Source organism: Hemicordylus capensis, chromosome 2, assembly GCF_027244095.1.
Source record: "Hemicordylus capensis ecotype Gifberg chromosome 2, rHemCap1.1.pri, whole genome shotgun sequence".
NCBI lineage: Eukaryota > Metazoa > Chordata > Lepidosauria > Squamata > Cordylidae > Hemicordylus > Hemicordylus capensis.
This window is the reverse complement of record NC_069658.1, coordinates 399,002,705-399,029,687: the sequence shown is the minus strand read 5'-3', so window position 1 is coordinate 399,029,687 and position 26,983 is coordinate 399,002,705. Positions and strand designations below refer to the sequence as shown.

The 26,983-nt window shown below is 45.8% G+C and overlaps 1 protein-coding gene and 1 non-coding gene across 8 annotated transcripts; one reads left to right on the top strand and one right to left on the bottom strand.

Annotated features, from left to right (window-relative positions):
* Window positions 1-1,020: 1,020 nt before the first annotated feature.
* MAFG (MAF bZIP transcription factor G) lies at window positions 1,021-18,796 on the bottom strand. Of its 7 annotated transcripts, none has more exons than XM_053288999.1 (3): window positions 18,778-18,796; window positions 7,472-7,533; window positions 1,021-7,389 (listed from the first exon to the last, which is right to left on the bottom strand). In XM_053288999.1, exons 2-3 carry the CDS (start codon window positions 7,505-7,507, stop codon window positions 6,937-6,939), a joined length of 489 nt encoding a protein of 162 aa, XP_053144974.1. In that variant the 5' UTR covers window positions 7,508-7,533; window positions 18,778-18,796; the 3' UTR covers window positions 1,021-6,936. The 7 variants fall into 7 exon arrangements, with proteins under 7 accessions (XP_053144974.1, XP_053144970.1, XP_053144972.1 ...); XM_053288995.1 differs by lacking the exon at window positions 18,778-18,796 and adding an exon at window positions 15,418-15,579; XM_053288997.1 differs by lacking the exon at window positions 18,778-18,796 and adding an exon at window positions 15,342-15,404.
* Window positions 12,676-12,751, top strand: TRNAR-UCG (transfer RNA arginine (anticodon UCG)). The gene has a single exon. It is a non-coding gene; the product is annotated as a tRNA-Arg (tRNA).
* Window positions 18,797-26,983: the final 8,187 nt, after the last annotated feature.

The window sequence follows — 26,983 nt, the reverse complement described above, 5'->3', positions numbered from 1 at the left end:
GGGGAATATCTTGCAGTGCTCACATATCAAGTCTCCCATTCATTTGCAACCTGACTGGACCCTGCTTAGCTAAGGGGACAAGTCATGCTTCCTAACACAAGACCAGCTCTCCTCCATGAATGCCGGATGGTCTCATAAGCTTACTCTCCTCAGGCTAAAAAAGGACAATATATTGTAGTAACAATCCACTGGCCCTGGTGGTGTTGGACTGCACAAGGTGAGAACCAGAAAAGTGTGCTCAGCTGCAGAAGTGGGGGCATGGGGAGGCACATACCCTTGGGAGTAAATCTGCCCATGTAAATTCGCTACCTGTGTAACTACTACTCTACATATTGTTCTATGGCCATTTTGCACACTTTTCTCCTCATGTAGAAGTCTCTCCTTCTGGGATCAAGTCAGAAGCAAGTATTTCCAAGTAGAACTAACAGAGCCTACTTTCCACTACTTTTGATATGGCAACTCTTACCTAGGACCTCCTCCCACATGCTGTGAATTTGGTTTGTATCCAATAGTCAGCACATGGGTTATAAATGGGTGTTAGTTATATCTTGAGTTGCTGCTATTTTGAAACAACATAGCAGATCAGCAAAAAAACAAAAACAAAAAAACACCCTGTCAACATCCCCTAGGACAGCTTCCCACGTGCGGCGAGTTTGGCTTGTATCAAACTGTAAGCACAAGAGTCACTCAGAGCAGGTAAAATACCAATGGATACTCTAGCAAAGAGTATTTGTCAGGTGCAAAATATAGCACATCCAGTGTTGGCAGTAGAGATCTCAGAAACAAAAGCATAAATTGAGGGAAGTTGTTTGGACAGCTTGCAATAAATGCATTACAAATACACATGTATGGAGCTAAAATTGATTGTCTCAGTATTCCTACACAGAATAGGAAGCCAGTTCAGCTTTTTTTTTTTTTTTTTGCAGCAACAGAAAGAAAAACTAACATTTACTGCAAAACAGTCAAATCTCCTGCAAGAGAACACTGCCAAGCTTGATCAGTAATGTGATTGGGGCCAGCCTCTTTAAAGATGTTTATTGGTCATATACAAAATAAAGAATGCTTCATATCAACAAACATACACTATATACATAAATAAATTAACAACACCTCCACTGGGGCTGTGGCAACAAATCCCCAACAGTTATCAGATATCTACAGATTGAAAAAGGACAATAATTTAGCAATAAATACTGATTAATTAGTTGGACTCTACTTTGTACAGGAGAGTCCCAGGACTTGACAATATGCTATTACACCCCTGGCACATAGAATTAATCTCCAGATTTATTAGCTTTGGAGATTGAGTCTCTTTATCAAAACACTCCTCCCTCCCCCTTTAAGAAACATTTTAAAGCAGCAGTAAATTTATCATTTCAATCAGTATCTTGTATGGATCCCATCCTCAACATCTGAAGGGTGGGGAGGAGCAGTCCTCAGCCCATCTCATTAAGTGCTCTGAAAATCATTTCTCTTGCTTCTCCATAATATTCTAGTTTGGCAAAGGGTGTAATAAACTCAGAGCAAACTGCAGGTGAGGGCAAGGGCAGGGACAGAAAGAGTTTGGGTTGGAATCACTTTAGGGATCTCAATTCCTCTTGCCCAGGCCAGGCAGGAATATACCTTCTTTGGGAATGAGGAGACTACTCACTCAGCAACTACACAGTGTATCTCAATCACACAGGTAACAGCCACAAGCATCCAGAGCTCATGTACATCAGCTAATGGGATAAGGTTTATCCTAGAAGCTACATCCTCACCACTTGGAAGAACTCGTCTGAAGCTCAGAGATAGGCTTCCATGAAATTTTTTCCTGGTCTCTGCATGGTAAGAAAAAACTCTCTGTTTCAGCAGCCATAGTTATACACATTTTTTAATCAGAAGAAGCAACAATGTTATCAAACAGAAAAGCAACATTTCTGTGCATTCTTCTTCTCAAACAAATATGGTTTGAGACATCAGAAAGATGTGAGACGAGTTGGGTCTATAGTAAATGTTTCCATCTTCATTGGCAGGAAATGCAAAGTATCACTAGTGCATATCTACAATTACAACACAGGGTAAACCTTCATAAATACATATGGGTGCCAATTCCATTTATAGGTGGTGTAAAGAGATATCGTCTTGCAACTTCTCTGGAGTATACCAAGTGTACAAAGGACGCAAAATGAAAGTTGACACAAGGAATACCAGAGAGATGCAGTGCATTGTAGGCACATGAATAAACGGATGTGTGTGTGTGCGCGCACGCACACACACACACACACACACACACCACACCAACCCAAGAACACATACCCCATATGCAACTCTGAGCAGTCTCCACCCATGCCCAAATGTCAAGTGCTGTAGCTCTTAGCCTGCAGTCTACCTCTTGCTTTTCTGGAGAGAAATAATTGTTTCATAATCCAAGAGATCACTTTTACACAATTCACCACGACATAAATGAGCCCCCCACCCCCCACCACCACAAGCCAGCCACACATGGGTGGAATTACACTTCACGGGTTTGCTCTGCAGCTAGGTAGAAAGCAAAGCTCCCCACCTGTTACATCAAACAAAATGTCCCATAATAAAGAGGAGAAATTAAAAAAAAAATACAACACCCTTCACAGCAGGAAAACCAAACAATCACCTTGAAAACAAGAACCATCACATTCTGAACGCTATATACCAGAAAGAGAAATCAAGGGGAAAGGCTCGAGGGGGGCATCTGGGAACCTGGGATGGGAAGAACACAGGAAGAACTCATGAACATTAGAAGCAGACAAACTGGAAATGGGGGAGGGAAGATGGGAAGTATGAAAGGTCCTCCCTGGGCATCAGAAAATTCACCATTTGAATTTCAGTCCTTCACATATTCCAGAGCCAGTGCCCAATACACACCCTCTATATGCAACGTTAAGCACCTGCAACTTACTCCAAGAAGACTGGCTGTAGACAGCCTCTGAGGCCTTGAGAAGGGCAAGAGCCGCCATCTAGGTGGGAGACTTTCAGCAGAGACCCCTCATGCTATCTGAAATGTAGGTGGAAGGGTAGACAACCCATTAAGATGAAGCAGCAACTGAAGCCCAGCCAACTCAAGGGACCAAATACTGTCAACTGTTTAGGAGGATGTGACCATGATAGCAGTAGATTCAAGCAAGTTAACAAGGATTCCTTAACTATTCATTTTGCTGATAAGATGCTTCTACCCCTGTAAGGCAACCCTGCCAAAGCGTATCAACACACAAGTTGCAGTTAAAATATCCAAGTATGGAACTATCACAGATTTTATCACCCTGCTTTCCATGGGGCTGAAAGTAAACATAGTACAGAGAATACACCAATGCAAATTGGAAAGGCAGGTCATGGAGGTCAAATAGCAGTCAGCTAGAATTTAAGTCTTTGCTATCAGTAACCTCAGCAGTCCAGGCCACATAACTGCCCTTCATGCAACTCTCAAAGGCAAACTATGATCAGGAGATCTACAATTTCATTTTAGTCCCCATCCCCACCCCCTCCTTGTCAACTTGGTGACCAGAAAACCCAAGTTATGTGCTATTGTGGCTTGCAAGTTTGACACGTGTGCATAAATATTGCTTACTCAGATCATAACTGTTTGGTTTTCATAGAATTTAGATTTCTTTGGCAAGGACTAGAAAGTGGAAGGCAATTGAGGGATTTAAAATGTGCACAACTTAAAGATGAAGAAAAGGAAATTCAACAAGAGGTAGAGGGATACAAAAGTAATGGCAGGAAAGCTCTGGCCCCAGCAACCCCACATAGGCCTCCTCTGGTTTCTAAGGTTTTTAGACCACAGATGACAAAGCAAGCGCTAGGATCTTATCAGAACCTTTCAGGCCCAATATGGTTCACAGGACCTAAACTAATTCCACACAGTTGAACGATTTTCAAGATAAAAAACCTAAATGGCCTTAGAAGGACAATGCTGCTGGTTTGTCAATGGGTGCTACTATGTGTACCAGCATTAGCCTCTTACCCATTCCTTCTTGCCATGTGGAAGAGCAAGTATTGTGGTAAGTGTGAATTTTGTGAGATCTGTAATCATAGTAAGCTTCTGTCTAGACTAGAACTCCTTGTTTTGTTTCCACTTTCTTTGTAGTTTGTCTTCTTTTGTTCCTGTGCATTCAGGAGTTGCTCCTTGCAGTCCACACAGACAAAGAGCAGCACAGAAGTACCCCAGACTGCCACATCAAGAAGGTGGCTAGGATGCTGACAAGGACCACTCTTGGTGGAGAGGAGCTGCAGCCTACTCCTTCAAGTGGCAAGCTTGCAGTAGGACAAAGTTCCTTGCAGTGGGGAAGACTGCCAGCAGACATCAAGATGACAACAAATCCTCTTTTAAAGCACTTTCTCTTCCTTATCTAGAATAGACTCCAGACAGTGAAACTCTTGCAATGGGAGGTCATCAGGAAGATGATTTGGGGGAATTGAGTTTCACCAAACTGGAGGTGGAAGAAACATTTTGTGTGAAAACCATTACATGCTATTCCTGGGCATCTTCTAGGTGGGGAATTCAGCCTTTCAGTTCATTTGAATCTGAATCACATGCTTTAAGTTACGCTTTCCCCCGCTCCAACTATGAGGGCCCAAGTCTTTTACAGTGTAAGAAGAGGGCTTCACAGTTTTGAAAAGCCACCACATTCTGTGTTGCCTGATCTCAGCCATGCAAGCAGCCAGGTCCTCCTGGCAATGTCATCACAGCTCTGACATCTGCCAATTGGAAAACTGCTGATGTAACCAGCATAAGAAAAACAATAGTTTGAGTGGTTCTAAACATGGATCTGCTACCACCTCAGGGCTCAGAAGCAGTCACTAGCTATGCTGCTTCTGAAGAGCACTGTTTTCTAGGCAGAATCCCAGATTTTAAAATGTCCACCTGGAAAATTATTCCAAAATATATACTGCTAAAATCACAGTATGTTTCTTCTTGCTAAAGGAACCACCACCTGCTCCCTGTGGACCAATCACTTCTGGACAGTACAGAAGCAAAGCCATTACCACCTTCCCTACTGAAAAGGAGTCAGTTCCTCACAGGTTTTCCAGGAGGAGTCATGGCTCTTTCACATTACCCAAGGACTTGAGCCTCCAGTGATGTGTTCTAAGCATCCAGAAGATAACACAGTGAAGCTGGACTTTCCTGGGTCACATTGACCAACTCTTTGTTAGCCCTTAGGAGTTTTCATCTCAGTTCCCCAAGTTTTCCCCAACATGCCCAAGAAGGGAAAGAAACAGCCAAGGAAAGAAGAAATGACAGTAGCATTGGCAGCAAAAGAATTCTGCCTGAAGAATGAACCAACAGGAACAATACCTACCGCCCAACCTTAAGACACACTCTTTACCTATTTGTAGGATATGCTACCATCTTCACCTGTTGCTTCATATTCCCGCTTAATGAACAGAGGCCTCCTCAGCCTCCAGTTCTGCTGCAACATTGGAGTGGACCTTGAAGAGACCCAAGATCAGTAAGGAAGCAAACTCTGGGGGCTGCAATACAAGTGACATGGAAGAATGCAACAGAGTCCGCCAGCTATCATCAGGCAGTTTGGGTAACCCCTTAGAAGAGCAGATCGACCTCCGGCTTCAACAACTAAGGAATTCATTCAGACACTGATAACCTTCCCATGAGATAAGCCTTCAGAAGGTCAACTGGGAGATGCCCAAGAAAATCCCTGCACTCAGCCCAGGAAAAGCAAAAAGAATGCTCACAGGACGTCCACACAGCAAAGATGGCCATTGGCACCATCACGTCACAGCGCCACACAAGACCTCAGAGTACAGACATCTCAACACAACAGGAGCACAAAAGAAGCGGGCGAGGAGTCCAAGAATAAGTCACTTTTGGTACAATTGCAAAAAGATATCAAACAGGACTAGCCTTTTTTTTTGTTTTTTCCCCTACATTATTTATAAATAAAAGTCTGATAACTCTTTATAAAAACCAACCTCAGAGCCACAAAGACTTAGCGAGAAACTTTTAAAATTTGCTTTTTCTTTAAGCTAGCAAAGTCTCCGAGAATATGACAAATCATGTATTCTCAACCTCAGGTTAAAAGGAGACTATTCAACACAAGCTCTTCATCCAATTTTAGTTTCAAAACTTAGATAATTTAATAATTCTTAAAATGAATGTTTCTCTTAAATAAAGGGCCATTTAAACCACATAAACTGGTTGTGTAAACCATCACACTAGAGACACTTTATACTCTCCAAACACAGGAAACAACTAGTGATTTTGGTCTTGTTCAGTGCAACACATTAGGCACAAAACTGGCCTGTAGACACCATAGTACAGCCTGCCTTCTTCCTCACAAGCAGGCGACAACAGTGCCTGTTCCTGGCTCCTTTCCCTTCTCTGCAGCACAGACACCAGGAAACTGCAGTTTTGCCCCTTCCCTCCCGCTTCAGGAAAAGTCCTAAGGAATCCCACCTTTAAACATAAAAGGCGCAACTAGATGTTAATATAAAATGGTTACACAAAACTACCCCCATTATAGCCACAGATACCAAGCAATTTACAAGCAGCAGACTGGACAGCTGACACACAACCCTGGAAGAATGGTATACATCATCAGAAGATACTGACAGCAGGTCTTCCAACTTTCTGGGACCTCTGCCCTCCCACTTTGGGTTATTCCACCCCAAGAATTTATTCCATGCTGCTGAAAATCTCTTTGGCTAGGGTACCGAGGTCCTTCAGTCTCTGTTCCCAGAATACCCCTGGGTGGAAGGTTCTGCTCACACAGAAGGGTTGCATTACCATCAGTCACACCAACCAGAACAAAGCTAAAAACAAAGGGACTGCAGTGACAAGCAGGCCAGCGTGTGCCTGTGTGGGCTCGGCCAGCTGGGTAGAGGGTTGTGCTTTGGGGATTCCGGATGAGCTTTGTGCCTACTGCCCTGCACACACAAGCCCAGGCAGTGCTCGTTTCACTAAGACCGGGCGTCCGTTTTGGATTTCACTATCGTAATGACGCTGGTGGTGGCAACCTTGCCAGGCACAAGAGGCCCCATGCTGGAAGCAAGTGGACCCCGGGCAGGAGTGACAGGGCTCCGAGCCACGGTCCGGGCGAAGTTCTGCAGTGCCTCGTACTTGGAGCGCAGGGCGTCAAGTTCCATTTTCATGCTGGCATTCTCTGAGGCCAGCTTCTCCACCTCTTGCTGAAGTTCTGCCTTCTGCTTCTCCAGCTCCTCCTTTTGTGTCACCCTTTTGACACGGCAGCTGGCAGCGTAACCCCTGTTCTTCAGGGTCCGCCGGCGTTGCTTGAGCTGGATTATCTCCTCCTTCGATAAGCCCCGCAGATGCTGGTTCAGCTCCCGCACAGACATGGTCACCAGCTCTTCATCTGTCAAGCTGGTCCCATTCTCACCCGGCTCCCGCTTCACCTGCGGGGATACAAGGGAGCACATGAATCACTGGAGCTCTGGCCATGGGTATCACAGCTAAGCCCCAGTTTTGCCCCATTACCTTCAAGGCTTTGTTTCCTTTGTTGGGGGTCGTCATAACACGCAAGCCTTCGCAGTCAGATTCTGCAACAAAGAGAATGGTTGGAGATCACCACACTCAGTTTCCAAACACTCAGTTAACAGATATGTACTTATCTGGCCCAGCAACTTAACAGGGAAAGTGGGCAGGACTCATCACTTGAAACAGTCCCCATGAGCTCTACACAGCATGAACTAAGTTGAGGGACTGACAAGCGCTCCTGATCACCTTTGTTCCTGTCAGCCCCACAGCTCCCTATACACTTAAAGGCAAATGGCGGGGGGGTGGGGGAGAGATTAAGAACCCTGGGAGGAGTTCCGAGCAGGATGAAGCCACATTTAAAAATAGCCTGGCAGCTAGGGTCCCGCAGCTGAGCTAGTCATGCTGACTCAGCATATTAGCAGCCTTGCTCATAGAACACGCCTCATAGTAGAACCCAGCAGGAGAGTTGCAGCCCAAGAGGCTTGCCAGAGAATCTGCCTATGTCCCTTTGTATGCAGAGGTTGAAAGCTAAATGAGCTATTCGGATTCCCAAAGACTACCCTTCTGTAGTCTATGAGAACCCTATTAGCTCATCGAGCTTTTAGACTACTGAAAGGTGGTAGTGGGAGGGGGGAATATTTAATAAATATTCCTTATGATACAACCAACCTGGTACACATGAGCTGACCCATCCTTTCTAAATGGCTCCTTTATCTGGCAAGCAAAGAGCAAGACATGGGGAGTATGGAAGAGAAGAGATAGGATAATGATGGGGAAGACACACTGGGAAAGCTGTTCTGCTAAAGCATGAACCACAAACTGAAGAATCTTCTGCCTACTAACAAAGAACCTACTCCCTTTGCCACATCTCCATTTTCTTTTAAATAGTTTTTACTACTAGCTTTCATGTTAGCCGGGGGTGGGCAATGGGGAGAGAGTAAGAACACACAGAATCATCCAAGCAACTAAATTTGCTTAGGTGGGTTTCCAAATGTCAGGGGTACTAAACGAAGTGTGCTGTAAAGTGTGTGAGATGATGCCTTTCAGCATCTTCCTATATCGCTGCTGCCCGATATAGTAGCAGCAGGGATTTGAACCGGCAACCTTCTGCTTGTTAGTCAAGCATTTCCCTGCTGCGCCACTTAAGGTGGTTCTTAGGGGTACTACTTCTGCTCATTTACCAATCCGAACACTCATTCTCACTCACCTCTAGCCATCATCATCAACAACTCCTCAATAATTTAAGCACCCACCCACCACTTTTAAAAACAAAACAAAACACAGAGCTGTTAAATTCAGGTACAGTATTGCAAAGTCACTCAATTTGCATATTATATTCAAATCACATTATTCTAAACTTCCATAACATGTGGCATCACTAGGGGAAAGTTTGTCAATTGTCAACTTTTCTTGGTAGGTTTTGTTTGAAGAATTTTGAAGCTATCTGGATTTCACCCGTTATAGTTTCAAAAATAAGCTTGAAAAGTATAATCAGGTTTTATACTTAAAAACATAGAAGCCAAAAGACGTTGTTAAAGAAAACCTCACATTGATTATACTTCCACATTTCTTAATTTAAACATCCACTGTGTCTTGTGCAGAGGGCAGGATGATAACATTTACAGTACCAGAATTCACAAGGAATGTAGCTACTCAGACAGCAAGTATATCTTGCAAGCAAGTTTAATGCCAAGTACAACCATAATCTCCATTAATAGACAGTTCTTTCCAAAACGCTAGAACCACCTTTACTAACCAGAATGCACAAATGGCATTACAAGAAAGCAACACATTCAGGAAGTACTTTGATATCCACTGTGTATTAAGCAATAATTCTAATGCATCTAGAAATAAGCAGTTTTGCCAACCCTCTGTTTCCAGTGTGGCTTCTGTGTAAACCAAGACTGCCCACTCCTACAGACAGAAGATTCCTGTCACTCTTATCAAGTCTCAGCTTCAAACTGTGTGCTACTTTCTCCTAAGGAAAACCTGGGATCCCAGCAAGAGATTAGCTGTGTCTTGTAAGTCACATGTATCCTAAACACACACAGCACTAGCCATTCGGAAGTAGTACTCTACCTTTGGCTACTCCTCTGGAACAGCTCAGAAGCCACAGCTTTTTCCTAGACAAGAGCAGCATCTGCGGCTGTGGCCTGGGCTGTGTGATAGACAAGGGATGCATACAGACAGGGGGTGTTTTCACATCTCCCACCAAGCACATCATCAGCACTTACATGGCATAATAAATGCCTCTCCTATACAGCCCATGTTCTTGTTTGTTGAATGCATAAAACATCAGTTCACATTTATAGCACAGAATTAAGACAAGCTAGTGTCAGCAAAAGCCAAGAAACGGTCCCCCAGCAGCACCCCCAGAAGGGATGGCTTCAGCGCTTTCCAAGATCACTAATAGGCAAGCAACGACTCGGATATTCCTAGAGCACTGAAAACTGCTGACAAGCAAAGCATGTATGCCCAAAGGACATGGCTGTGGTCACTGATTAGAGGCTTACTATACTCCAACACACTGGGTCCCAACTGTCTTACTAAGGGGACCCAGCAACTTATTTTTAGTCTTTAAAACTGAGAAGTTGGTTCTGAGCAATTACTGATCTTAAAGTCAGGGGCGTAGCAAGGTTGGAGTGGGCCCAGAGACAAGATTTTAAAATGCCCCCGCCCCACTGAAGCTTAGCTCATGAAGTAAAGAAATCTTAAATGAGGCTGAATAGTGGTAACAAAAAGCATAGTGTATATATATATTAAAAATCATAGTAAAGTTATACTATAAAAGCATAGTAAAAGTGTGTGTGTGTGTGCGCGCACACCACAAAAGTTTTTGTAAATTGTGGATTATGCAAGTCATTTAATGGTACTAGAGAAAGCCATGCTGTTCTACTAGCTCCAGGTCTTAACACTCACATCAATTTCGGAGGATGAATACAACTGAAGGAAGCCCAGGGCAGGTGCGCAGCTGGGGGAGTCAGTCATGTGACTTGCCTCTGGGGGGGCCCCCCAAGGCAGTGGGCCCCCAGACAACTGCCTCCCCTTGCCCTATTATAGTTACGCCCCTGCTTAAAGTCATAACTCTAAGCTCGCTGTGCTGTACTTTTCACAACACTGACTGCTGGCAGTTTAGGGACTCACTGTTTGGGAGTCAAGTTTCTATACATCTGTAGGCCAAAAAGGCAGTTGTTGCTAGCCAAGTTATTGGATTCAGAGAATAGGCTAACACAGTAACAATACTGCCATCCCCCTCAAAGCAGAAATCATAAGTAGTAACATCTGCATTTTAACATTAACAATTTTTTTCTGTTAACTACATCTGCATGAGCAGTGGAGATGGCAAAAAAAAAAAGATATTGTTTGGGAAGAGTCTTATTTGTAGTCCTTCACTACATTGGAAATTATTGGGGAAGACACTTGTGAAGAAAAGATGGGACAAAGCAACAAGCCTAGCTAATGAGACCAAGTATGAGGATTCTTGAACTCTCCACAGCATATTAAGTTAATAATCTTATAGTATATTCACACAAGGAGAACATAGGGAGCTGCCATATACTGAGTCAGACCATTGGTCTATCTAGCTCAGTATTGTCTACACAGACTGGCAGTGGCTTCTCCAAGGTTGCAGGCAGGAATCTCTCTCAGCCTTATCTTGGAAATGCTGCCAGGGAGGGAACTCGGAACCTTCTGCTCTTGTTCCCAGAGTGGCGGCTTCATCCCCTGAGGGGAATATCTTACAGTGCTCACACTTCTAGTCTCCCTTTCATATGCAACCAGGGCAGACCTTGCTTAGCTAAGGGGACAAGTCATGCTTGCTACCACAAGACCAGTTCTCCTCTATTTAGTCTGTGCCCAGTGCAATAGAACCTTCAGCTGAAATATTTAATTAAAAATGCCAAGGGCAGGCCATCAAGAGATGGGGAAGCCTATCAAACTTTCACTTTCTGTATCCACGGGACAAGCATATACACTGGGAGAGCAATGGGCCCTTCTGTAGTCCTAACTTGCTGGCCACAGAGGCAGGCCTACAAGGAGGACAGCCACAGAGAACTGGCATCCAGACAGAGACAAACTTGGTCTAACTCCCCAGACTGCTGATTTCTCAGCTTTTTGACAGCTTCCCGAAGAAAGATCACACTGGAAACTGCCAAGTGCGACGGCTGCAAAGAGAAAAAGTGCAGCCTCAACACATTTTGCCAGGACTCAAAAGGCCTGCACTCAGCACAAGCACGGCCAATTCTTCGCTCACAACAGAACTGACGGCAGAGCGCATGATTCAACACAGGCCCCATTCTCAACATTCCTGATTCACAGAGCTGTGCCATCAAACTAGTGTAAACATGGTGACGTCACCCATTCCAGCAGCAAAGACAATCCCATGACAGGAGGCCCAGCTGTAAGGGATGAGAAAAGTCAAGCAAGATAAGGGGGCACCAGGAGCTGGAGAACAGCCCATAATGAGAGGTTTTTCAACAGGTGTATCAAAAAGTGCAGTTTCAACACTACACTGTACCTTTCTGCAAGTACATGGCTCTGGAAACTGCTATCTCCAGACCTTGATGCATTTATAGTAGCTTGTTTACATACAGTATAGTTTCCCAGTCATCTTTTTAAACATACATTGATCCCTTTGTTAGGATACTTAACCTGAAAGCAGATGCTTACCTAGCAAAATCTCCAACAGTAAACAAACATCAGAGAAACCGGCCTACCCAAAGCAGACATGACTGACTCCTAGCAGAAGTTCCCCAATATGCTTATGTGAGAAGGAATTTTGTACTGGTTTTTACATGAGCATACTGTATTGCATATTCAGCACAGCTGAGGGGAACAGGACCAAGCAATCAGAAATCTAATATTTCCCTACACAATCTTAGAAGATCACTCACTTCTGCTTGCATGCAGAAGGTTCCAGGTTCCCTCCCTGGCATCTCCAAGATAGGGCTGAGAGAGATTCCTGCCTGCAACCTTGGAGAAGCCGCTGCCCGTCTCTGTAGACAATACTGAGCTAGATGGACCAATGGTCTGACTCAGTATAAGGCAGTTTTCTGGTCCTATTATTACTATCACTGAGAAAACAGTAATGCTTGCAACCCAAACAAAACTTGTTCAACTATACTACGTCTTTGAATCATCATTTGCAGCTTTCTTTAGCTTCTAGACTGAATACATTTGCTTTGCTTCCCATTTGTCACAAATGGGACCACCACGTGGCCTAATGGATAAGGCGTCTGACTTCGGATCAGAAGATCGAGGGTTTGAGTCCCTTCGTGGTCGATATGTTTAGGAGAGAAGAGCTGGTCTTGTGGTAGCAAACACGACTTGTTCCCCTAGCTAAGCAGGATCTGCCCTGGTTGCATTCGAATGGGAGACCACATGTGAGCACTGTTAAGATATTCCCCCTCAGGGGATGGAGCTGCTCTGGGAAGATCATCTAGGTTCCAAGTTCCCTCCCTGGCTTCTCCAAGATAGGGCTGAGAAAGATTCCTGCCTGCAACCTTGGAGAAGCCACTGCCAGTCTGTGTAGACAATACTGAGCTAGATAGACCAATGGTCTGACTCAGTATATGGCAGCTTCCTATGTTCCTATGTAAATGAATTATTGCAATAATATAAGTACTGAATAAACAATATATAAAGTCCATATTGCAGTGTCAGACACTACTATGGAAAACAAGACAGCTGCACACCACTGGCTGTGTTCTTCCTATGAGACCTGGAACAAAATAGAGTTCTTCCAACTGCCACAGTTTCTCTAGGGAGAGGCACAAAACACTGGCCTATGTGCATTTGAGGGCACAGAGTTGCAGGGTGGTTGTTTTGATTTTAGAGCCAAGCATGCTTCCTAATTATGTTGCCTCTATTCCCCCTGGTTGCAATAGGCTTTATACTATTAAAGCCATTCTTTTATCTAGAAATAAAGTTTCCATTGACATGCTATACTTTAGACTGTTAGTAGTACAGGGTTTGAAGTATCCTTTACAGATCAGGTCTGGTTCCTTTGAACCCTAACAATTCAGAACGACATGAAAAGAGGCTCACGCAGATCTCTATCAAAAATAGATGAGAACTAGCCTAACTGTTATTACACAAAAAACATTTCCGTCTAAACACTTTCTGAACATCTAAGACATACTAATTAAATTGCCGATCCCCAGTAGCTAAACCACTATGAAACTGGCAAAGGACATGCTGCCCTCCAGAGTAGTGGCTGCAGATGACGGCATGCTTCAGCTAGCTTTGCTGTGTGAACTTCCCACAAGAGACTCAGCAGAGGACAGCGTGCACTTGTTGCACATACGTGCTCTGTTGCACAAATCAGCACAGAGCTGCACAGGCACATAACATGGATCTGCATTTCTGGGCCCATCCCACTCCAGTATGACAGCATGTAAACCTCATTCACAGAGCCCTTGAAAACCTTGTATTAGTCCAACAGGGACAGTATAGACAAAAACAGAAGTAGCAATGTTCATTCAGCCACAGTTTCCAGTAGCTACTATTTTACTGAAATTATAAAGCTAGTCAGAATATAAGAGTTGAGACCAACAGGAATGAAAAGCAATGAAAACATGTGAACTACCAGAAGAACAACAAAATCTAAAAGAGAGCTTTGGTCTCTCAAAGTTTTCCCAAGCATCCCTTCACTCACACACTCCTCTGTCCTCTTACAGTACATTACTGCAAATCTGTTATATGGCTCAGCAAACTGCACTTTTCACAAAAGCATCCCAAACAGACAAGTAGCAGGAAGGAAGGAAAAGAAACTCACAAGTACCTCCCTGTCTCCTGAACCCTTCTCTGCCTCATCACCCAGCTGGAAGATGAGTCAGCAGGTCACCCCTCTCCCCTAGCTAGCCCTTTTGCCAGGTCCCACCAGCCCCCATCTCCCTTTGTGCAACACACATACCTAGTGGTGACCTCATGTTGATGAGTCAGCAGTGTCTAGGCTCTGCACATAGAAGACTGTGCCAGGGGATGCAACGGGGTGGTTCAGATCCCCTCATCCGACATATTCTCTACCTTCCCTCTTCTGGAGCCTCACCCCATATACACTCCGCACTTTCCTCCCGACCCAGACACCTGATGAGTCAGCACGACAAGCCCTTTAACATTAGCAGACATGGCTGCACACCCCAGGAGACACACACAGAGACACAAGTGCGCAGGGAGCTGCTAGCCTCTCCCTCCTCAGGTAAAAGAAGGGGGAACACACCGACCCGGGGGTGGGGGCAGCAGAATCAGTAAGGACTCGACTACTTTTGTCATACGCAGTACTTCAGGACAGAACACAACAACAATAAGGATCCATGAAAAACGGGTGCGGGGCGGGGGAAAGAGAGAGACACTTCTCTGTTCCACCGACAGCCGTGGGGAATATGTAGGGCCAGCGACGCCGCATATACCAACCGGAAGAGGGGAGAAACCCACCACCCGCCCGTCCACCTACCCACCTGTCAACAATACAACATGAAGTCAACGAGCAGAGGAGGAGGCGGCGGCGAAGGATAGGGGAAGAGAGGAGGGGAAACGGAGAGCGGCTCGGGAGATACGGCCACCGGGCTCATCTAGACCCACCTCTCCCTTACCCCACCCCACTGCCGCCACCAGAACATTCCCGGGTGGCAACCGGGAACCCGGCCGCGCTCCTGCCAGCCACACGAGTCCTCGCGTACAGTGCCAGTCCGAGTCGCTTTTTCAAAAACAAACCCGGCGGGGAGAGAAGCACTTAACTCCAGCGAGCCCAGCATTCCCGGGGGAAGCGGGGAGCCAGGCAGAGGAGGGCTCCCCGATGGAGCCAGCCCCCGCGGGGAATGTGCCTCCTTCTCTCTCCCTCCCTCGTGGAATCGGGGGGGGGCGAGATCACCTTCTTCCTTCGCCCCCCCCCCGGGAAGGAAGTGGGGGGAGAAACCAAGCCTCAGGCCGCTCGCGCCATCGCTCACCCTCCGCTCGGTGCCGCCGAGGGGGAGGCCGGGGCGGGGAGGGGGGAGGCCGCCACGCAGAGAGGGACCGAGAGTCCGGGGTCCGCCGCTGCCGCCGCTCACGGACACGTCACGTGATGTTTGGGTCACGTGCCTCCATTCATGAAGCCGCTCGGTGCAGCCGCCCCGAGCCTTAAAGGGGAGGCGCCCAGAGGTGCTCTTTATGTATATGCATATATAGCTATGTATATGTGTGTGTGTGTGTGTGTGTGTGTGTGTGTGTGTGTGTGTGTGTGTGTGTGTTGGGAGGAATAAAGGGAACAGGAAAAGCAAGGTGGGTGGGATGGAAAGACGTGGGCTGGCTGGCTGGCTGGCGGCTTAACTGGGAGAGGGAGGGACGGACGGTGGAGTTGGTGGGAAAGCTGGGCTCACCTGGAGGCGGGTGGGGAAGACCATGGCTGGAGCTCAAGGGCAGCACCAGGTTGCTCTAGAGCTGCGCTTTAGGGTCATCATGGGTTGGTTCCGTTTTGACTACCTGACTACTGCAGTCACTCGCCCTCTTCCAACTCTTTTGGGCACAAGGGAAAGTCGTCTTTGTCACCTGCCATTTAGCCTAAAGAAATCAAATCAAGACCACAAGACCCTTGCTAACAGTCGAATAGCCCACCAGGCGAGTGCTTTCTTCAGCAACTCAAGGAAGAAGAAGCTACTGCTGAGGACGGAATGGGGAAAGAGGCAAGGAGGGACCTCCTTACCTCACGCAGCCCTGTCGGCTTGCTATCCCCTGCTTGGAGGAGAAGCTTTCAGAATGAGCAACAACAGGGCAATACCTTTGTGTATGTGACGAGTGAAAAAAGAGCATGCCAAACCCAATGCATCTCAGCCATGTAGACAGGCATGCCTTTATGTAAGAGATTATGCCCTACTAGCCCCTTTGAAAAATAGCAATGGGGCCCACAGACAAAGGAAGCCACAGACTGGTAGCACCTGTGTTGGGGACTGAGACATACTGTTCATTTTCTTCTCTTCTACCATCCAGAAACACCCTTGCCTTGCCATTGCTGCCTGACTTGGTGGCATCGTCCGAGTGGCTGCTCACCTGGCGCCAGCACTGCCTTGTGGCATGGCCTGAGAAGGCTGAGCACCCCCCCCCCTACAGTGTCCTTCACCGCAGGCTCCAAGATGGCTTGGACCATCCCTGTTTTGGTTGGTCCTAATAAAGCTAGGAAATAAAAGCAACTTGTGGCCTTTGGATTGTTTCTAATGGAGCAATTGCTACATACAACTTTTGTGAGACAAAAGGCGGCTTCCTATACAGCCTTGCACCTCTCATTTCAAAAAGGAGAGTTTTTGTGGAAAGGATGCACCAGGCCCATTGCATACATTGCTGACATTCATTTTCAACACACAAATGTGTTTTAAAAGTGAAACAGATTGAGCAAAGGGAAAGTTAACAGGATATTGAGGTTTATAGGTTTAGTAAAATCCTCCTCTTGGTCATTTACTAATTTATCTAAAAAAAAAGGGTGCAGGGGCTCAAGGCTTCTTGGAACTTTGTCCCTGAGCCAAACTTTAAAACCTGATCCCTTGTCCTGCATCAAGGGTTGCTCAGCAGTGGGTGGAAGCACTTTGCATATGCTCAGGTGCACTGCTCTATATTTTTATTCCACATGTTCCAGGACACAGCCAGACACTGAGAACAGGCTCCAGACTTCAGGGTAAGCGCAAATTAAGCCTTGCTGCTGGAGTAATTAGACTTCTGGTGCTCAAACTAGTAAGGTACTGACTTGATGGCATAGCAAGAAGAAAATAAAGCTGCAGAGTCACTGGTTAAACAGCCATCCAGTCAGGAAGGGTCCCATAATATTTAAGGTTCCAAAAAGGCAAGCCTGTACCTTATGCATTCAGATTTGTTGGACTTAGAATGTCCTTCCAGACACCTTGTAAAATGACTGGCAGTTATTCTCCTGCTTCTAGTTGGCATACTATCATACTTGTTCCACATCACCACCACTTGGAGCGTCCTTGAGCCAGCAGTATAGGAAGTGATTTGCTAGACCCAGGGAGATTTCCTTACTGGAAAGTCTTCCAAACCAATTTTGTCCATCACTGCATTTTGCCCAGTAGGGCTTGCCTCATGAGTGGAGAGACAATTCACCCAGCAGCTCTGCAACTAACCCTAGTTAACAGAGCCCTCAAGCTCCAGTCTTCCTGCTACTAAAAGAAAAGAAAAAGCCTGGAGCCAAAAGATGCTTGTGCAGAAGGGTCCTTTCAGCCTGCAGGTGCTTATGTGAACTGTCAAAGGGATTTTTGTTCCCAAGGCCATCTCCTCCTTGATGATTCAAGACAAACTTCACCTCCCAAAATATAGATGCAGTGACACATAGTCCATAGGCTGGACTCCTGACAAACACACCATCTCCCCAGAATTGCCTGGACTAGATTAGAATCAGTCTTCCTTGTGAGCAATATATAAGCCACTTATCCACTGCCCAGAAGCAGCAGGTGTGCTTAGGGAACAAAAGCCCTGGTAGCATTGGGCTTCTCAGTGACAATACTAGAAGCTCATTGTCTTGGGCAGATGTCAATTGGTACCTGCTATCTCACAGGAAATAGGAAGCGGCCTGTATATTGGGGTAGACCACTAGCACAGTATTCTCTACTGCACTGACTGGCAGCTGCTCTCCAAGGTTTCGACCAGGAGTCTTTCCCAGCCCTACCTGGAGATGCCGACAAGGATTGAACCTGGGACATTCTGCATGCCAAACAGATGCTCTACCACTGAGCTATGGTCCCATCCTCAAAATATAGTAGTCTCCTTCAAGCCGAAAGATCTCTCTGTCCAAGAGAATAGTTGGCTCACTGGCTAATGCATCTGGTTTATTAAGGGAGGCTTATTGGTCTGAGAGAAAGGAGGGAGAATGATGAGCTCTGTTTCTTTTCTCCTTTCTTTTTAATCTTCCCGAGCAACCAGACTCAAACCTCAATACATGTTTCTAATGCCCACTCTGCAGCACTGTCCCCCTTCCCCTTAGAAATGCTCCTCCTCCCCATACTTCTGTTCAGTCTTTGCTGTGTATACACTTTTTGAAACTGCGGAAATTGCAGGAAGCAGCAAGGTCTGGGACTGAAAATGCTGATGCAGGAAAGCAGCTCTCACAGCTGTTTCTTGCTTAGGTGCCTGGGACAGGAATGCTGCAGCATGCTCTAAGCCCAGAGAAGAAACACTGCCTAAACCACTATAGCAAAGGATGAAGGGGGGCTGAACCAGATCCGTTGCCTATTCCAGAGTTCTAACAGGAGACAATCCTCTTTCCTGGTTTCACGCACACTGAATAAATACATCATCTCATCCAAAAGTGAGAAGAAACTAGACCTTACCGTGCAAGAAAGGAAAGAGACAACAGAACTGGCATGACACAATGCAGCAACTTGATGACTTTCCCTCTCTTCCTCCAGGGCTTTTAACTGGAAAGTTATCTGTCTAGATGTGCTGAAGCTGCAGTCCTGTAGCACAGTGAGGAACAGGAGGGCTGCACGTTATGGTGGCTCTCCGGCTGATAGTCTGATGAGACTTACTTGTCAGATTGTGAGTGAAGTTTTTTTTTTTTTTTTAAAGACACACATGAGTGAGGGGTAGCTAGGAGAGAAACGCTGGCCCACTTCAGACTTTATTTTAGGCTACAGCCAAATAACAGAGAAGCCATTTGTATGAAGAAGAGTCTCTCTCCCCATACTGGAAGTCTGATGAATCACCTCAGATACAGTGGTGCTCTTACCCTTGGACTTCAGGGCTGAGGTCCAGGACCTCCACATCCCCTGCCTGCCGCCCCAATCCTCCTTAGTCTGGCCTGGGTGTTGTAGTTGCCACTGGCCTGGCCTGCACTGCACCAGGCGGCTAAGTGTGATTATGACCTATGCTGGGTGCTTTAGAGACAGAGGGGGGAGTGGGGAAAAGAAATATGTGGGATGGGAATATGTTAAGTTGCGTGTTGAAATGTTTCTGTTAATGCATATTTCTATGAATATACCTGCTTTATATTCCTACATTCTTGTGAGCTCAGTTGCTGTTTGTGCCCTCAGGAACCCACATGTTAAAAATACTGTTTGTCTGTCTGTCTGTCTGTGTGTGTGTAGGGGATCATGCTTAACTTGCAGTGGTGGGGTGGGCAAGGCTCCAGGCTCCAGAATTACCTAAGTACACCTCTGCTCGCTCTCTCTCTCTCTCTCTCTCTCTCTCTCTCTCTCTCTCTCTCTCTCTCTCTCTCTCTCTCTCTCTATATATATATATATATATATATATATGAATGAATGATTGGGTTAAAAACATGCTGCTCCTTGCAAATAATAAGCAAAATGTGTGAGAAATCTGGATCAGTCTCTTCTGAACCTCTTTGAAATGTAATGTGGTTCTTTTATGAATTAGATGCATGATGTTGCTACAACCTGGTGACAGTCTGTGTAGCCATCCATGTTAGCCCGGTCTTGACTCCTCCCTGCCTTTTCTATCTCTTTCCTTTATCCTCACCTTTTCTTTTTACCACGTTCTGCTTAGAGGCTAAAAGGTGGGCTGGGATGATTTTTGGGGAAGTATTAAGTGGATGATTTGCTAAAACCTCTTGAAAATGCAAATTAAAAATAATTAAAAACCCCAACAATACCTGTGCAGTCGGAGTCTATGCCACATAATCAGAAATAAGTCCCATTTAGTTAAACGGAGCTTGCTTCCAAGGGTCACACTGCGTATTATTGAGCTTTTCACCAATATTTTCTTTTTGTAATAAAAAGTAGCCTGCAGACAGAGGCTGCACATTTCAGTGAAGAGCTGCTTCAGACTTCAACCTTCACCCTTTTTCTCCCTATGGGGGAAAAGATACAGGGTCAAAAAGTGAGAAAATAGATGGAGGAGTGATTTTGAGTTGACATGCAGCAGGCAGAGGAAGGGCTGAGCAGCCTCTTGCACTACTGGTCTCCCATTCTCAATTTTGGTCTCCATGGCTGTTTTGTTTTGTTTTGTTTTTAAAGAAGTCAACAGGAAGAATCACAGAACTGCCCACCTTGTGTAGTTTGCCCATAATTAGGTATGTATAGGATTGTAGCTTGATAGTGAGATCCTATGTGTATTTATTGAGAAGTAAGTGCCTCTTCAGAGGGGCTTACTCTCAGATTAAATGTGCATAAATTACATCTGTGCAGTGCCAATCCAATGTACGTTTATTTAGATTAGAAGTCCCAAAGGGCTTGAGTAAGTCTCCCTAGTAGTGTGTTTAGGTTTGTAGCCTTAGTTGCTGAATCAATGGACAAAGAGTTCAAGGCATACTCAGTAATTTTTGAAGACATTGGTGGTTGTGCAGTCTTGTTATAGGAAATGTAAAATAAAATATGAGATACTGTAATAGTCATTGTTGGAATTAAAGGCTAACTAAATATTTAATCAACAAAAGCGATCCTTTAGTCTAAAAAATAATAATACCCATACTGCTTTTTTTGGTAATAAACAAATGTATTAAATTAATTGTAGAAAGGCAGATAATCAAGTTATTTAATTGGTGGATAGCTCTAATAGTTGCATAGGCAGACAGATGTGCATTTGTAACTTATACTACAGACCATAACAAAAGCAACATAATTTAAGTCACCTATTAACCAAATCGGTATCCTGAACAACACACACACACACACACTTATTGAGAAGTGCCACTGTGTTCAATGGGATTTACTCTCAGATTAAGTGTGCATAAGATTGCAGCTGTACAATCTTTATCTATCTATCTCTCTCTCAGGAGCCATTCCAACAGCATTATTCAGAGACTAGTATTTTTAAGCCCGTTATGATAACGGGCGCTAGCTTTCTATCCCGTCTTTTCTGTCACTCTCTCTCTCTTTCTGTCTCTTTTTTTCCCCCTTGCCCCCTCTCTTTTTTTTGTTTTTGTTGTTGTCTCTGTTTTTGTTCTTCCTTATTTTGCTTTTACTTTTTTTGGGGTGTGTGTGTGTGTGGATGAATAACAGCCAAAATGGCCCATGAGAAGGTGGCCGCCCCCGCCTATCGCCCTCCCGCGCACCCAACTGCCGGAGCCCACCTTACCCGCTCCAGCCCGAAGGAGAAGAGAGGAACTCGGGAACAGAGCTACTCTCTGTGTTAAGCTGCTGCCCATACTGTCGCAATGGACGCAATAGGCGTCCTTTGCGTCCATAGCGGCAGTTTGAGCAGTGACTTAGCACAGAGAGGAGCTCTGCTCTCCTCTCTTTTCCGGGCTGGAGCGGGTAAGGTGGTCTTCGGCAGCTGGGTGGGCGGGAGGGCGATAGGCGGGGGCGGCGACCTTCTCATGGCCACTTTGGCCCTTAATCTTTTTGGGGGGGGAGCGGGGAAGGTGATTTTGGGCAGCTGGGAGGGTGGTTGAGCAGGCGGCGGTGGCTGTGAGCGGGCAGGGGCCTCGTTGGCGGCTTTGCTGCCACCTCTCCCAGCTTCATTTTGGGCAGCTGGGAGGGTGGGTGAGCAGGCGGGGGCGACAGCTGTGAGCGGGTGGGGGCCTCGTTGGCGGCTTCGCTGCCACCTCGCCCAGCTTCCCTGTCCCCCGTCTCGGTCTTCCCACGCTGCCATTGCCCTCGCCTTTTTCAGGGCGGCCGCTTCTGGTTGCCTCGGCCTCCTCTCGCCATGCCGCAGCTCATGGCCGAGGTGGCGGCTCTGCCGCCGCCTCAGCCACTTTCCCCCGCCGCCACACACCGGCTAATGGCCGCCCGTGGCTGTGGGACACTGGTGTCTGCGGTCCTGTGTCCCTTGGGCTCAATGGCCGCCCGTGGCTGTGGGCCACTGGTGTCTGCGGTCCTGTGTCCCTTGGGCTCAATGGCCGCCCGTGGCTGTGGGACACTGGTGTCTGCGGTCCTGTGTCCCTTGGGCTCAATGGCCGCCCGTGGCTGTGGGACACTGGTGTCTGAGGTCCTGTGTCCCTTGGGCTCAATGGCCGCCCGTGGCTGTGGGACACTGGTGTCTGCGGTCCTGTGTCCCTTGGGCTCAATGGCCGCCCGTGGCTGTGGGACACTGGTGTCTGCGGTCCTGTGTCCCTTGGGCTCAATGGCCGCCCGTGGCTGTGGGACACTGGTGTCTGAGGTCCTGTGTCCCTTGGGCTCTTCTGGGCCTGCGCTTCGCGCAGGCCCAGAACAGCCCAGGGAGGCAGGGACGCAGATCCCCAACGTTCCAAAGCCACGACCACTCACTTAGCCTTTTATTATATAGGATAAATGCGGATGTCATATCATCTTGACCTAGGCTGCAGCACATGTGTATTAAGTTCTTAAACTGAATAGGATAATAGGGAGGCTGAATATAAATGATTGCCATTTCAGGAAAACACCATAATCTTGAAATTGAAGGACAGTTATAGATGGATCCATCCCTCTCCCAGCCTCCTTTAAGTTCCATCTAAAGAAAAAGTTTCTACCCCCTGAAGCTTTAAAGCACTGTGAAAGGAAAAGAGTAGGAAAATAGCTATGTGCATACTCAGGAAGAGAGAAGCTGTGGAAATCAAATCCCCAAAGTACTTTATTCTAGTGGGAAACCTTCACAGCAGTAATGCCCCATGAACTGTATAGAGAGACCAAATGCATGCAGCCTTTGTGCTCATTACACAGGGGTGCAATCATACTACTCCAGGGAAAATAGCAGATCATCCAATCTACAGCCCCCTAGTCAAAACTGCTCAAGCCAACTGCATATAAATCAGCAGTCCTTGCAAGATCCCACTAAGCAGCAGTAGTAGCTCCTCCTCTGCATAGCAGATAAGATTACTAGAAAATAATACTTTGCCCTTTTACTGGAAAAGAACTCTTGCCCTTTGTTCAGGAGCTAATAGGCATTTTGCATTCAGGAGAAGGCATGGGGTAGACATGAATGTGGCATTCATCCTACAGCAAAGAGTGGCTTCCTTGATCACAAAGGTAGGTGGTTTAGTTATTAATGCTTGGATGGGTCATTAGCTCTCTCAGGCTCTATCCCATCTGTGATCATACACTGTAAGCCTAGTGTAAATGCTGCTTACCCCACATTTTGTGCCACAGAAAGGGAAACTACAGCCACCGAGTTCCTCAGTGCCTCCATGAGCAGACATTTCCCCACAATGCCACTTTAATATTCATTTGCTAGGAAGCTAAGCTTCTATAGGTGGGCCTATGTGCCTTCTCTTGTGTACAATAAATTAAATGATACACCATTACTATATCCTGATCATGACCCATTTTTGTTCTGGAATTTGGGTGGCTAAATACCACTATGGCCATTTTGTGCCATCTTTGTTTATCTCTGGACCGGGCACATTAAATTATTTGAAATGAAAATTCTGTACAATATCTGATAACCCAAATAAATATCTTGTACTCTTTCCATTACCATGGCCACATAGTAGATGATGCCATAGTCGTAACCTTCCCTGGTTCTTGGTAGATTAGAAGTTAACATTCTGCTTACCTGTGTCAGCTTCCAGTCCGTAGTTACAGATTTCTGTGAGATTCTGCCTCAGATTTGCACATTTTGCTCTCGTCAGGTAATCTATTAACAACATTCTGTGCAGTTAGCTGTAGCAGGATTCATTGCTTTTTTATTCTCTGTGGTAACTTAACCTGGATATACCCAGTTTGCCTCTTGAATGGGCAACTAACTGTTTGGCATTACCTTTAGCAGCACAATCCTATTGCATGTTTACTGAAAAGTAAATCCCACTGTGTTCAATGGGGCTTCCTTCCTAGTAGTTGTGTTTAGGATTGCAGCCTCAGTCTTAGAAAACACCACGTTGCATCTCTGATCTATAGGCAGGTAAATAGCTAACCATCCATAATGTGTCACACACCAAAAATGGAGAGGGGTTAGCACAGTTGTGACAAAAAAGAGAGGCTGGGCTTGGTTAAATGGGGGAAAGTGTCACAAGAGAAAGATATGGAGTGTGTGTGTGTTTAAACAACCTTTAAATGTGTGACATAGTTTATGAACAACATACACCTTAACCAAAGATTTCACCAGACATTGAGCCCTTTCTCACGCGCAGTGTGAAAGGGCTACAGAGTTTGCGGGGAGGAAGCCCTAAAGAGCTTACCTCCCCACAGACAATCATTCTGCCTTCCCTGGGTGGGAGAACTGAGAACTGGCGGCTGCTGGCAGCTCCGAGGATCAGGGTGCTGGGACCTGTCACCCCACCCCGCAGAGCTCCAATAATGCACCACGTTTGTGTGTGGTACATTATGGGAATCGCCCTCCCTTCCCCGAGTTTGCTAGCCGCAGCTGCTTACAGCCACAGCTGACAGACGATTGTAAAAAACAAGGTTAAGGGAGTGCTCAATCTCGTTTTAAAGGGAGGCTTCATAGGCAGGTTTGCCACTGGGATCGGCCTGATCCTGGCAGTACATATGCACATACAAAACCAGGCTGGGCTCCCTTAGCCTGGTTTTGCACATGTGTGAATAGCCTCAGTATATATCTTTTTAAATTGCCTTTTGTAGAAATCAGTTGTTCTGACAGTTTGTTGGTATCCACTTGCAAAATATTGGTAATGGTGGAAAACAAGATGCTTTCTCTTTGCCCCTTAAAGACTCTTAATACAGAGAATGATTACCCAGGATTTAGTTGTGTTGGCTTGGCCATGGCAGCAGGAGAGGAATTAAAATCTGGTGACCATGACCAACAAGGCCTACGCAAGGACAATGTGTCCCAGACAGTATCTTCAGTCATTGGACATGCAACCATCCTGTATACCACACCGCATATTCTCTTAACCTCTCACAAGTTATTATTTCATACATAGCAGTACAATATATTCACTCACACACACCCTTTTTATAGACACAGGCATGCAACCGTTACTCTACATCCTCACACAAGCAGAGACCTGCATGCTACTTCCCTCATTTAATCACGACTCCGCCTGCAATGCTGAAGGGTTGTTCTGTGATGTTGTTCCCTCTTTGTGATGTCTATATAAGAAGTTTTTGGTGAGCCTCTGGATTTGCTTTACTTGTGGCCCTTACAGGACTGTGCTTGGATATGCCATGTGAAAAACAAACCCCGCTGCCACCTGGGCACGGGGAGCACAAGCCCCTCGGACTTCCAAAAGTGGGCTTAAGCAGACATCTCAACTCTGATGAAAACAGTATCAATCAGTGTTTCAGGCAGACCAGAATCCAGTGCATAGTGTTTTCAAGTCCTGAGCACCATATCTTAATTACGGTTCAAACACGAACAGAAAATTATTATTATTTATACATTACCACCAATAATAATAAATTATGGTAGAAGAGTTGATGTTAAAAGGTTTCCTACATTTATTTAGAAATGACAGGTTTAGATGTCTAGGATGAAGCTTTTGCTAGAACACACAACTGTTCTTCTGTCACTCAGCACACTGACAGGATCAATACTTAGGCCGTGAAATTCTAAGCAGGCTTACTCAAGAGTGGGACTTATTTCTTAACATGTATGTTTAGGATTGCAGCAGACCTTTTAGTGGCTTAACAAGAAGGTAAAGCAATTTTAAATTATGTGAGCCCTCCCTCTGGTGGAACTTCCTGTATAACATGTTTAAAACCAGGTAGAGAACAGTTCAACATTCCCTATGAATTGAATAGTATACCTGGTTGTTTGTTTCAGGGTTAGCAATTATTGAGATTTTATCACCTAGCCTTTTGTGCAGCTCTGCACACAATAATATTTCCCTTGTGGAAAATATTTTCCCTGATGTTTGCAGGAAGTTATTGAGGATTATAAGCAGATGGCATATAAGAGGCAGAGTGTAAGTGAGAAGTACTCTAAAACACAGAGGCTATTCTGACAAGCACCAGAAAGCGGGCTGGCTTGCAGGTGAGCCCAGTGGTTCCAAGGCAGCTAGCCCACCTAAATCCCCCTCCCCTTAAATGAGGTTAACAGTGCATGGCGACACATGAGTAGACCCTTGGCTGGGAGGCTACAAGCAGCCTCCCAGTTCTAGGAGTTCCCCCAGAATGCCCCATGCACTTGCATGGGGCATTCTGGGATTTTTGGGGGCCAAGCGGCCTCCGATCCCCGCAGCCCCCACCAGCTCCGTGACAGAGCCGGTAGTTGTGTGGGCAGCCAATCCAGCCACCTAAGGCTACATGTCTGATCATCTGTGGGGAGAGCAGGCTAAGCCCACTCTCCCCCCAAACCACCACAAGGCGCTTCACATCACTCGTGTGAAGCGCCTCATAGAGTAAATGAAGAGGCATCTTTTATTGGAAGGGTGTCTAGATGGCCAAAGAGGCCATCTAGCCAATATTGTGCCAGACACACGCAGGGGTAATAACACCAGCAATAACAATAAGTGCAGAAAGTTGTTTAGGAATAAAAATGGTTTGAGGAATTAAACTGAAAAGTAAAACAGATTATATTCCACATTTTAAAAGAACATAAAAATTAATCCCATCACCAGAAAGTGATTCTTGTAGAACTACAAGAGACCCATTTAAAAACAAAGGCCATGGCCAAACACAAAGTTAAATATGCTTCACTCCATCCATTCCTATGGGCATACGTTTTCCTAATTCTGTATTGGACTGTCTAAGTTTCATGAGTTGAAACTGCAAAGCGAGG

Coding starts and splice junctions, on each gene's coding strand:
- MAFG (XM_053288994.1), bottom strand. Junction 7,390..7,471: donor AAGGAAACAAAGCCTTGAAG/GTAATGGGGCAA, acceptor GTATCCCCGCAG/GTGAAGCGGGAGCCGGGTGA.